At 55.6% G+C, this 12,860-nt stretch overlaps 2 protein-coding genes across 2 annotated transcripts; one reads left to right on the plus strand and one right to left on the minus strand.

The window, feature by feature from the left end:
• Window positions 1–804: 804 nt before the first annotated feature.
• On the plus strand, window positions 805–4,479 carry SNX22 (sorting nexin 22; the record flags this gene model as incomplete). The annotated part of the gene is made up of 7 exons (XM_081228500.1): window positions 805–879; window positions 1,257–1,340; window positions 1,769–1,873; window positions 2,358–2,452; window positions 2,819–2,851; window positions 3,084–3,151; window positions 3,620–4,479. 7 exons carry the CDS (start codon window positions 805–807, stop codon window positions 3,736–3,738), a joined length of 579 nt encoding a protein of 192 aa, XP_081084626.1. The 3' UTR covers window positions 3,739–4,479.
• PPIB (peptidylprolyl isomerase B) lies at window positions 4,390–11,653 on the minus strand. Its single transcript, XM_081228499.1, has 5 exons — window positions 11,472–11,653; window positions 10,627–10,740; window positions 9,619–9,712; window positions 5,471–5,655; window positions 4,390–4,726 (listed from the first exon to the last, which is right to left on the minus strand). Exons 1-5 carry the CDS (start codon window positions 11,604–11,606, stop codon window positions 4,604–4,606), a joined length of 651 nt encoding a protein of 216 aa, XP_081084625.1. The 5' UTR covers window positions 11,607–11,653; the 3' UTR covers window positions 4,390–4,603.
• Between the last annotated feature and the right edge of the window lie 1,207 nt (window positions 11,654–12,860).

A 12,860-nucleotide genomic window follows, 5' to 3' on the forward strand; every position in this document is an offset into this window, starting at 1 on the left:
CCAAGACTATCTGGGGAGGAGTCAGTAGAGTGGAGGCTTGTGCTGAATGGGAAAGCTCCCTTAGGTGGGTGGGGGAAGAGCGCTGAGAGGTGGGAGAAGCCTCTCCTAGCACAGGAGGTGAGAGAGTTCTGGATTAAATCCCGCCACACACCCAGAAAGACTCTGCCAGAAGAGTGGGCAAGGGCAGCCTAGTGCCACCTCCCACAGTTCTTCCCCATCCATTGCCCTGCATACCAACTTCACCCACCTGTGTTTCCAGGATGGGCCCACAAACTGCCATTTTCCTAATACCTACTCTGCTGAGGGCTTAGCAGGGATTATCTCACTCAGTTTTCGTACACTCTCCTGAAGGAGGCATATTATCTCAGTTTTGCAGACGAGCACAGATCTACACAGTTGGGGAAACCCAAGCTGTCTGACCGCTAAAGCAGAGCCTCTGTCCCTACACTGCCTCTCTGCCTGATGAAGGTTTGGGCTGAAAGATGATTGAAGAGCAGGTGAAATTTGGCTCTCCCGCATTCCTGTCAATCACTGGGGACTCGGTGAATGTGGACACGCTGACAAACAGATGCCTCTCTGCCGAAGGGTCTCCACGCACTGCGGCCCCACTAGGCTTAGTGGGCGGCGCCCGCCTCGCGCCATCGGGGTCCAACCTAATCAGCCCCTTGCAGGACCCGGCGGCGCTGGGGAACGCCCGGGGCGGGGCCAACGTGGGGGCGGGGCCCGCAGGCACGAGGAGGTGGGGCCGGCGCCGCCGCGGTCTCTGGTCGGAGCGCGGAGAGTTCGGCTGCCAGCGGCGCGTGCATGCTGGAAGTTCGCATCCCGTCGGTGGGGCCCGAGGCCGAGGGGACCCGGCAGAGCCCCGAGAAAGGCCACATGGTGAGCGGGGGCAGTGGATGGGAAGGGGCGCGGGGACCCGCCGGATTTCCCTGCGTCAAATGCAATGCGGACCCCGCACCCCGGGCTCGGGGTCCGAGCGCGGCGGCCCAGGCCATCTGGGGACACCCTGCCGAGGGTCTCTGGGCCGCTTGGATTTGCCAGCCCCGCCGACGGCGGTCCCGGCTCCTGAGGGACTGACTGCACGGAGCAGAGTCCCCAAGTGTGTGGGGACTTGGGAGGGTCCCTGGAGAGCAGCGGCGCTCCCAGGCCGCTTTGCGCCTCTGAGGGCGGAGGGTGGGCGCGTCGCCGGGAGCCGGTCCTGCTGCACCAACCCGCCGGGCCTCACGCGCACCCGGCTGCCCTCCCGCGCCCGCCAGGTGTTCCGAGTGGAGGTGCTGTGCCACGGGCGCAGACACACCGTGCAGAGGCGCTACAGCGAGTTCCACGCGCTGCACAAACGGGTGAGGCTGCGCCCAACACCGACAGACCGTCCCCGGCCCGGCTCCTTCCCAAGCCCTGAGAGGCAGGCAGACGAGCTGGCGGGCCCCAGCCTCTGCCACCCCCATTACCGGGCCCTAGAGAGCTCAGGTGGTGGGCACAGACCTCCCTGCGGGCTGCGGAATGCGCGCAAAGGGGCAGGTCCCACGTGCTGCCCGTGCCCCTGCGCGGCCGGTCTGGCGTCGGGCGTCTTGGGGGCGGACGGGGGTGTTGGGGGCGCCTCTCGCCCTTGTCCCAACCACTACTCACCACGTGGGCGTGTCTCAGGGTACAGCCTGAAGTTTGGGGGTGTGGGCGGCAGGGAGGACTGGGGAGGGCTCTTGGCTAGGATGAAGTGAGCTTGAGGGCTCAGTCGGGATGCTGTGATCGCCCTGCGGTAACCTCCTGGCAGATCAAGAAACTGTACAAAGTGCCCGACTTCCCTTCGAAACGCCTGCCCAACTGGAGGACCAGAGGACTGGAGCAGCGGCGGCGGAGCTTGGAGGCCTATATCCAGGTGTGCGTGGGTCTCACTCTGTTGCCTCTCAGCCTGCTGGACCAGAGGTGTGACACCGGCAGAGAGGTGCGGGGACATGGGGTGAGGGGGACCTACATTTTGGCCATGTTCTAGTACTTCATCCCTCTCTGAATTGGTAGGATTGAGTGAGGTAACCAGGAGGCAGGCAGTCCCAGTTAAATGAAGGCTAGCTCTCTTTTCCTCCAGGGTGAGATCCTGTGCTGCCCTCATGATAAGGGTGGAGATCCTTCCCCTCCCCCCACATGGTTATGCCCAGTTGCAGGCCAGGCTGGCTTCATGGGCCAATCTGTGTAGTCACAAAGGGCCAGTGCTCAGAAGGGCCCTAGCTTGGTTTAATGCTCTGCTCTGGCTGTCTTGAAATTCTTTATCATTTTGGAAGGGCCCACGTGTTTTCATTTTGCACCAGGCTCTGCGTATTACACAGCTGAATCTGATTACAGGTTGCCTGTGTTCTCTTCTCCAGGGCATCCTATACTTGAACCAGGATGTGCCCAAGGAACTACTGGAATTCCTGAGTCTTCGCCACTTGCCCATAGTCCCCAAGGCCAGCAGCTGGGGGTGAGCATCTCTAGAGGTGCTTGGCATGAGAGGGGCCCCAGTGTTGTGGGGACAGGGGCTCTCTGCAGCCAGCAGGTGAGGAAAGGTTTTAGAGGTCAAGCCCCTTTCCTTCTTGTATCTGCCAGGCCCTAGCCTGGTTCTTCCTCTTTAAGACACAACCTCCCCAGTAGGCTTTCTTGACCCCAGTGGAGGGGCTGTTTTCTGAAGAGCCTTGGCTACCCCAGGTGCCTCCCGAGCTGAGTTTGTTACAAATAGAAGCAGCAGTCCCCTGGGAGGTGAAATTCTGGGCTTCCGCATCTCCACCCCTGCCACATGCCCGCCCCGCCGGCATCCCCAGGCAGCTCACAGCCTCTCTCTTCTTTTCAGCACCCTGGGGGAGTTCCTGCCAGGCAACAGCAAGTAAGTCAAAGTCCCTGTCTGCACTGGGTTCCTGCTGCCCCCTTGTGGCCATATGCCAGGGCCTGAAGTCTCTGGCCTGTCCCCGTGGTCCAGGTTTTCATGTTGTTGCCTCCTGAGCCCACTTCCCACTTTTCCTCTGTGGGTCCTTGGTGATCTCAGTCCTTAGTCTCCACCCAACCTGACACTTTTCTCTGTTTCCCCCTCCACTGTTCATGACCCCTTTTCTTCCTAGCTCACAGCTGTACCACCGGCCTGTTATCAGCTTCTGCATGGATCCTTATATTTGCATCCCATCCCCAGGTGAGGAAGTGCCTCTGACCCACAATCCACATTTAGGGCCCAGGTACCAGGGTGGGAGTGAGGGTGAACTTGATATTTCTCAGCTCGCAGGACCCCTAGGCAGCATCTCCCTCCTACTGCCCTCCTTTGGGGCCACACCTCCCTGCTGTTCCTGTGCCCCTGTAGCCTGCTTTGTATTTTCCTCCAGGAAATAGACATGGTGAAATGAGCTTGGCTCCCCTGGTCTCCATTCCTTACCAGCCTGGCTTTACCAAGATGTGAACAGAATGCGAACTGGGAATGCCAAGGCCTCATTTGAGGTGGCCAACCGCTACCTGCTGCCTTGGCAGGGACCCCTGTTCTCGGGGAACAGGGAGTGCTGAGCCTACAAGCAGGAGCTCAGGGAGCTGCAGGCCTGCAGCCAGGCCCACCCCACTTCCTCTTGCCCTGAAGCCCCTCCCCCTTACTCCTGTTTCCCTTCTGTCCTAGAGCCTCTGCCCAACGTTGTGGTGAACGGTGTGCTCCAGGGCCTCTATGGCTTCAGCGCCAACACAGCTAAAGCCCAGCCAGAGGCTGCCTGTCACCCTGCTCCAGTGCCGATGCCCTGACCAGTCCAGAGGGCTTTAGGCCACCTGCCAGGACAGTCATGTACCTCAGTCCTATGAAAGGGACATGGGCTGGGTCAGCCTTGGCCTGGACCCTGGACTCACCACCCTCCACCCCTCCAGGCTCGGAACTCAGCTGCACTGGTGTCTGAGGTGGTAGGATCCTGCACTCCTAGAGCCCAGGGGCCCGGGTGGGCACAACAGAGGATACGGAATAAAGGGAGAATTCCTTTAGAATGTTCATAGCCCACCAGTCTGGAGGTGGGCTATGAAAAGGTGCAGGTGTATTCCTTTACCTACATCAGGAGAAACGCATGGCGGGGACATGCAAAGGTTGAGGCACAGTGGCTAGCCAAGTTCAGAAGCAAGGGGCAAAAGCTCCTGCTTGACATTTTGTGCGTAGCACATTTTTCTGTGAATGTCCAGATCTGTTTCCCCCTGCCCTCCCAGACTTGTGTGGCCAGTTGGAAATATCTGGTTTGTGTTCATCTCTCGCTCACTTCTGGAGCATTTCTGGAGGGAAGGGGTTCAGGCCGGAACCCAAGGAGGGGACAGGCACCACTGCCACAGGAGCCCCAGATGGGCTGGCACTGGACTTGGGGTCGGGGTTGGGGTGCTGCAGGCCCCAGAACCCAGCCCATACGCAGATTATTAAAAAAACACCTTTATTTTAATCGGTCAGTGTTGGTAGGACTTTGTTACAAAACTGGGCCCGCGGGCCCGCGGAATGTGGGGGGAGGGGTCCGCTCCGTCAGATGCCAGCACTAGGGCCAGTGCAGCATGGAGCCCTGTGGCGGGCTGTCTTCACCCCCGGGAAGGCAACAGGGCCACACAGACAGTTGCTCAAAGGGAAGAGGTTCCTGAGGCCCTACTCCTTGGCGATGGCGAAGGGCTTCTCCACTTCGATCTTGCCACAGTCTGCGATCGTCACGTCCTTCAGAGGCCTGTCCCGACCATCTGTCTTGGTGCTCTCCACCTTACGCACTACATCCTGGGGAGGAAGGCAGAGTGTCAGGCGGTCTGCTGGTTGAGGGAGACGGGCCCCAGCGTGCGGCCGCGAGGGCTGAAACCCTCACGTGACGAACAGTGTACAAACCACGAGGCACCAAAATCCTAAGGGCATCGTGGCAGGGTGCCAGCCCAGGGCAAGAAGAACCCAGCTTTGACGACAGGAGGATGCCGTAGTTTCGATCCTCTGAAGTATGACCCAGGCTGGGCTAGGGGTGAGGAGGGGGGTGGCTGGAGAGAGGGTGCCAAGCGTCTTCTCCGGGACAGCGTGTTCGGCTGGGCCCTGTACAACCGACAGTGGTGCCAGGACATGCCTGACTGAATGACGGGATGGAGGGTCCTCAATTGTGCAGCCTCACTGAGACCTCCTGGCCGGCCTCTGCCTGGGGCCCAGAGGGATTTAGAACTTGGAGGCGGGACTTCCCTGGCAGCCCAGTGGTTAAGACTCTGGGCTTCCATGGCAGGAGGCACGGGTTCGATCCCTGGTCGGGGAATTAAGATCCCGCACGCTAGACGGCATGACCAAAAAAAAAAAAAAAAAAGAACTCGGGGGCATAGAGAGGCTGTTTAGTCTCAATTCCCCCCAGGTTTGTAGAAATAAACACTGGTCAGAATCTGTACATTCCCTTCTGGGAAAGGGATAAAATATATGGATCCCCTGCCCTGGGGTCTGTGTCAGATCCCTGGTCAGGGTTGCCCAGGGTTAGTCCCTCCCCCGCAAACTCACCATGCCCTCTAGAACTTTGCCGAACACTACATGCTTGCCATCTAACCAGGCTGTCTTGACCGTCGTGATGAAGAACTGGGAGCCGTTGGTGTCTTTGCCTGCGTTGGCCATGCTCACCCAGCCGGGGCCGTAGTGTTTCAGCTTGAAGTTCTCATCAGGGAAGCGTTCACCGTAGATGCTCTTCCCTGGGAAGAAAGAGTAGGTCAGGGGAGCCCCAACGAAGCAGATCTTCGGGGCGAGGATTCCAGAGGCTGAACCTGTCCCCCATGCCAGGCCAGGCTCCAGTGGAGTACAAGGACGTACAAGCTGTTCCCTTCCTACCCTCTGGCTCTGGAGCTAAACCATACTGACGACCCAAGTGGGGCATGAGGCCAGGGTGATTTAGTGAATAGCTCACACGATGATTACTTTGAGAATATAGTTTTATGACTTTCAAATAAGGCACATATTAAAAACTACCTTGGCTGTGGCCTGAGAGGCCTGCCATGGGGACTTCAGTGGAGGGAGGTGCTATGCAGGATGCAGGGGAGGTAATAATCCCCCAGAAAAGGAGGACTGCTGTGGCTGACCAGCTTTTCTTCCTAAGAGCACAGAAGATACTGAGGACACTCCAAAGCAGGAAGAGATGAGTGGGGAGGGGCAGGGAGAAGCAAAAGAAGGGGGGCGCCATTTGAGTTCTGGAAAGTCAAGAGCCTCTTATCAACACGTGAACCAAAATAAAAGGTGGCTCTGAGCGTGTGTACTGTGTCTGTCTGTGGAGGGTCTGGGGCCAGCATACAAGATAGTGGAGCCGAGAGAGGATCTCTACCCCATTCCAGAGATCCTAACCTAAGTTCCCAAGGCTGGTTCCAGGAGAAATAACTGCAAAATACTGCACCCTTCTTTGTCCCTGTCCTCTCCTAGAGATTCACACTGTGCATTAGAGGCCCCAAGAAACCCAGCAACAAAGAAGTAATTTTCATTTTGTTTTACCCAACACCTTTCAAACTTATTTGCATACGAAACCTTTTTCCTCTTCGATACATGTATTTTCATCCTGTGGTTCCCACAGAGTGGAACCAGGTTGGGAAGCTGTCCTATACTGATGCTAAGGAGGTATTTCTGATTGTACAGTAAGTGGGAAGTTTGAAAATCACCTGGCCAGGAAGGACTCAACCAGACAGATAAGGAGATTGGGGAGCCTCTTTACATCAGGTTTTTTTTTTTTTTTACAGTACGCGGGCCCCTCACTGTTGTGGCCTCTCCCGTTGCGGAGCACAGGCTCTGGACGCGCAGGCTCAGCAGCCATGGCTCACGAGCCCAGCCACTCGGAGGCATGTGGGCTCCTCCCGGACCGGGGCACGAACCCGTGTCCCCCGCATCGGCAGGCGGACTCTCAACCACTGCGCCACCAGGGAAGCCCTACATCAGTTTTTTTTTTTCCTTTTGCGGTACGCGGGCCCCTCAGTGCTGTGGCCTCTCCCGCTGCGCAGCACAGGCTCCGGACATGCAGGCTCAGCGGCCATGGCTCACGGGCCCAGCCGCTCCGCGGCATGTGGGATCTTCCCGAACCGGGGCACGAACCCACGTGCCCTGCATCGGCAGGCGGACTCCCAACCACTGCACCACCAGGGAAGCCCCCTACATCAGTTTTATATTACTTGTTCTACTTCACCAGGAGATCACGGCACTGTGACTTGGGGTGTTTTCTAACAGCATGACAAGGAAGACTTGTTCCCCCTTCCTATCAAAGAGAGAATAGTTTTGGAGGGGAGTAGTGGGACCAAACAAAGCAATTTTTATTTGTAATGTGAAATGCAAAAATAAAACTGTCAACTCTTTTAGGTTTTTTTTTTTTTTTAAAAGAGGATTCCCGGGGCTTCCCTGGTGGCGCAGTGGTTGGGAGTCCGCCTGCCGATGCAGGGGACACGGGTTCGTGCCCCGGTCCGGGAAGATCCCACATGCCGTGGAGCGGCTGGGCCCGTGAGCCATGGCCGCTGAGCCTGCGCGTCCAGAGTCTGTGCTCCGCAACGGGAGAGGCCACAGCAGTGAGAGGCCTGCGTACCACACACACACACACACACAAAATCATAAAAAGAGGATTCCCATGTGAGAATCCTCTTTGTACATCTCAGTGAACTGCAGAAATTCAACTACTGCTGCTATCCAGAAAATCTCCAAATCTATATCCTTAGCTCCAATCACTTTCCCAAGACACAAGGAGTCCCAAACTTAAACGGATAGTGAAGGTTTTAAACTCAACATACTTTGTCATCTTTCTCTCCAGACGTCGGTTATTCTTTTGACATTTGTTTCCTCCGCACGTTGTCAATGTTGTCCTCACCCCCATCACGGATTCATCCTTTTCTCCCATTCCTGCTACCCCCGCTGCAATCACGGCTAATGCTCGGAGTGGGAACAGTGTGCCAGAGGGCTGGTGCAAGCATGTGAAACATAAAAAGCCCACCCTGTAAGGCAGGAGCTCAGAGCCCCATTTCAAAGATGAAGAAACCGAGGTACAGAGGTTAAAGGTACCCCAGCTGGGAAGTAGCAGAGCTGGAATTCAAACCAAGGTGGTCTGGCTCTCGAATCTCTGCTCTTACCCACTAGGTATCCTCCCTGGGTTCAGGCCCACATCGCCCGACGCAGGGGCAGCTGCACCAACCTCCCTGCCAGTCTCCTTCTCCTGAGTCCATGTCCTGAATCTGTCACATTATTATCCCTCAAACTCCTCTGTGAGCAGGGCTTGCTCCCATTCAAGTCTTCAGCGGATCCTCACTCCGTGGAGGACAAAGCCCTGGGTCCCTGGCCTGGCCGCGGCCCGCCACTCTGGGCTCCCGGTGGGAGCTTCACTTCCATCCTCCTGACCCCACCTTTGGCCAAGCTCCTGCCGCAGACCAGACCTGAGCTCACGCCTTAACCCTGCCTCTTCCCTGCCCATTCAAATTATCCCCAGCCAGATCTGTCCCTGCTCAAATCTGTCCTCAGGTTTACGAGGCCATTTCCTGATCACCTTGGCGCAAATTGAGTCCTTTGTCAGCACTTTGACAACGGCTGACTTGACTTACCACTCGTTAGGCACTACGCACTCAACATCTCACCTCACCCTCCCAGCACCCACAACTTTTACCACTTACTCTACAGAAGAGGAAACTGAGGTTCACAGGACTCACTTGCCTGAGGTCACAAAGTAAGAAGGTGGCAGACACCCAACTGTGTGTGACCCCATGATTACAGTGCTTTTGTATCACGTCTGCTTTGTCTTTGTCGTCCAGCTAGCTATGACTTACATCTTGTGTTATGTCACTTTCATAGTGTTTTCTTCTCGTTCTTCCCACCTCGACGATAAACCACTTGAGGACAGAGCCTGAGCCCTAAAAGCTGCGTTACAGCCCATTTGTGACTTTTCAGGTATTGGAAGTGAAAGGGAGTTGCTGTCCCACTGGTTTTTGCATCCTGAGCACCCACCACAGAGCCTGGCCCAGTAAATTTTTTTTTTTTTTTTTTTTTTTGGCGGTACGCGGGCCTCTCACTGCTGTGGCCTCTCCCGCTGCGGAGCACAGGCTCCGGACACGCAGGCTCAGCGGCCATGGCTCATGGGCCCAGCCACCTACCACGCGGCACGTGGGATCTTCCTGGACCAGGGCACAAACCCGCATCCCCTGCATCGGCAGGCGGACTCTCAACCACTGCGCCACCAGGGAAGCCCGAGGCCCAGTAAATATTGATCGGTGGGGTGAGCTGCAGCTGCGGTCTAAAGGAACAGCAGGCTGTGCAGCCAAGTGTGGTAAGACCTGTTGGTTAGTCCAGGCTGTCTGTCTATCCTACTGTACAAGTAGCGCAGGTGAGACTGCCAGCTCTTGCCAAGTGGTCTCTGGGGGGAGACTGCCAAGCAAAGCAATTTCTCCCACCCTTGCTGGGACTTCCAAGGCCGCCCACACAAGCTTTGCATGCCTGACCTAGAATCACCTACAGGTGTTTCACTTTGCTCCCCTCCCTGCAGGGCGTATTGCGAGGCAAGGCCTGGATCAGCTGGCCTGCCAGCTGTGCGAGATTCTCTTATGTCCACCTGAAACCCATTCCTCCCTCTCCTTTGTACTGGGTTCCCTGGCCCTCCCACCTTGGGGGCTGCCCTGAAAGACCCCTCTGCCCAGAGGATTTGAGGTTACCTCCAGTGCCATCTCCCCGGGTGAAGTCTCCACCCTGGATCATGAAGTCCTTGATCACACGATGGAATTTGCTGTCTTTGTAGCCAAATCCTTTCTAGAAAAAGGGATGAGAAGGTGAGGAGGTGGCATGAGGCACCAGGCAGACATTAAATAGGCCCTGCAGGAACCCAGCCCACAGCAACAACTGCTCACAGAAGAGAAACCCCTGCTGGCAGATTCATCCTTCAACGTGCCACTGGGTGACCAGGTATCAAAGGCCAGACCTGGAGCACACAGATCCAAGAAAGGCTATAAGACTGCACATTTCCTCTGCCTTTATACAATTCTACTTCATACATAATGCTTCCACCTTTCCCCTCTCATTTTTTTCCTAATCCAATCATATGAAGAGAAGCAAGAAAACTGACCAAAAAAAAAAAAAAAGTTGGGCTTCCCTGGTGGCGCAGTGGTTAAGAGTCTGCCTGCCAATGCGGCGGACACGGGTTCGTGCCCCGGTCTGGGAGAATCCCACATGCCGTAGAGTGGCTGGGCCCTTGAGCCATGGCCTCTGAGCCTGCGCGTCTGGAGCCTGTGCTCCGCAACGGGAGGGGCCACAACAGTGGGAGGCCTGCGTTGTGGGGGGGGAGTTACCTGCTGACCCAATGGGAAGTTGGAATGCAGACTTTCTTAAATGGGGCATTCATTTCCTTAAAACCTGGAAAGCTCTGGGCCCCTCACTCTGGTACAGAGACCACAAACTAGTTTCCCTGGATGTTTTCTTTGGTTACTGCAACATCTCAAAGATGAAAAATTTTCTCAAAAAAAGAAAAAAAAATTCTAATTCTGGATTTAGTTTAAAAAAACTCAGAAGATATGATAATACTGCGTTCCCAGTGCCAGAGGGCACAGATGGTACTCCGTGACGGCCACTGATATGGGTGGGCCACGCTCTGCAGTTCAGTTTGCCACCAACCCTACTTGCCAACTCCGCTGCCTGTGAGCTTGGCTACCTCCGCTCTAGCAACTTACCTCTCCTGTAGCCAAGGCCACAAAATTATCCACTGTTTTTGGAACAGTTTTTCCAAAGAGACCGATGACCACCCGGCCTATATCTTCATCTCCAATTCGCAAGTCAAAGTACACCTGAGGAAAAAGACAATTTCAAACTTAGCCTCTTAAAAGGGTCCTTCCTAGGGAACCGAGGGCCCAAGAAGCTACTCGGAGGATGCGAGAAAACAGACCCATTTTTTAAGAGCAGTGTTTCTGAATCTGATTTTGGTGGCGACAAAACCCCCATGAGAATCTAATGAAAGCTCCATATGTTTGTTTACACTCTCCTTAGACTACAGGGTAACAACCTTAGCTCTAAATAAATAATGGGCCCAGATTCTAAAACTTAACATCAAAACACCATAAAGACGGGAGCCTAAGCACACCACTCAGGTGTAAACTATTACATTGCTGTGCTTTGTAACTGAAGTGGCTAAAATCTGGCCTACGTAGAGAAAAGACTGGCAATTTGGCAGGCGTGATCTTTCACCATTTCCTCAGAACTGTGGGGTATCTGCAAATAGACGGCTCTGAGTCTGCAATGCCGGCCCCAGCTGGGCATCCTGGGCGCCAACGCCTGGGTCAGGGCTGGGTTCTCGGGGAGGGTCCGGGTTATTCTCCGGTCTGAATAGGGGAGGACGGCCCAGGCGCCAAGAGGCCACGACAAGGAAACTAGGGAGGGGCAGAGCCAAGGCCGAGGACGCCCAGGCCCGAACTCTGGGACCCGAAATGCCTCGGACATGTGTGACCAGAGGCGCCAAGGCCGGAACCCAGGCGGCGGAGGGCAGGCCTCGCCAGGCAGGTCTGGAGACGGGAGGATGGACCTTAACAGTGACTTTGGGCCCCTTCTTCTTCTCATCTGCAGCAGAAGGTCCAGGCAACAGCAGGAAGAGGACGGAGCCCACGATGAGGGCGGCGACGAAGAGCACCTTCATGTTCCGCTCCGAGAGGCGCAGCATCCACCGGTAGAAGCTAGCGCGGCCCCGGCTGCCGAGGCTGGAAGAGGGTGGGGGCGCGGCGACGTAGGCCTGGCGCCTCCACCGAGCGCAGCCGGGGGGAACCGGGGCTCCTGCAGGTCTCCTAGCGGGAGGCAGGCCCCATTTCCCCCTCTGGTTGGGCGCCAGATGGTAGGTCCCCCTGGGGGGCGGAGCCCGGCTCGCCGACTGGGCGGGCGGAGACGCGGGCTCGTGGGTGGCTGCCACGTTACTGCGGCTTCATTGGCTTCACAGCTCGCCGACGCCCACCAACAGGAAGGGGATCAGCGGAAGGCGGAGCCCGCTCCAAGAGCCCCGGATTGGGCTTCTGAAGAGGCTACCAGCCGCTTGGGAGAGATCCCGTGGCTCGCCGCGCCTTTGCGGGAGTGTAAGTCGTTTAGCAGGTGGTGACCGAGGCTTTAGGTTAGGAAGTCTGTGGGTGGGGCAGAAGACACTTTGTCGTCCGTATTGGGCCAGTCAAGGGTTAGTCACACCGAATTGGGTTTAAATGTGATAGCCTCCAAAAACTCAGGGCACGTTTATGCCTACCCAGAGTATAACCTTATACAGCTCCGTTTGTCTTGCAAAACTTGCTTCAAAACCCACTTCCTTTTGACTTAAACCCTGTCACTGTCCTACCTTTTTTCTCTCCCTTCTCTAAGCTTACTGTGCTTACTGCTGTATGAGTCAACGCACACTATTGTATACTCTGGTTCTTAACTTCCTTTCTTTACCTGTCTTCCCAAGCAACTACATTTTAAAATTTTTATTTGTTTATTTTGGTGAAAAACGGACTGTGTTGCTCTTACTTTGTATACAGCTCCCCCAACTGCTGCAGGGCTAAGTGCTCAACAAATGCTGGATGGAACAGCTGTCACGTTAGCACTGAGGTGGGAAATAATATCTGCAAGGGTCTGAGGTTGAGTCCCTCTTTTCTAGAAACCTCCAGGAAGGTCAGGAGTAGTCGTCAGATGCACCCCCAGCAGTATTTCAGGGCTCCAAAGACGCTTGTTCCCAACGGTCTGCAACATATATACTTCTGTACTGGGAGTCTAGCACACACACACACCCAAAATTGCCACTGACATCTTTCTAAAGCTAGGAACCATGACATTATTAAATGTCTTTAGTTTTCAAAGATTAACTTTACAGAAATTCCTGGTCTTCACAGCCCAGATTGTAGGTAGACATGGCTCCATTTCTATAGTCGAACTTGGCAATTTGGTCTCTGTATAAGGT

The sequence above is a fragment of the Mesoplodon bidens genome, assembly GCF_964165515.1.
Source record: "Mesoplodon bidens genome assembly, chromosome: 3".
In the NCBI taxonomy this organism is placed as follows: domain Eukaryota; kingdom Metazoa; phylum Chordata; class Mammalia; order Artiodactyla; family Ziphiidae; genus Mesoplodon; species Mesoplodon bidens.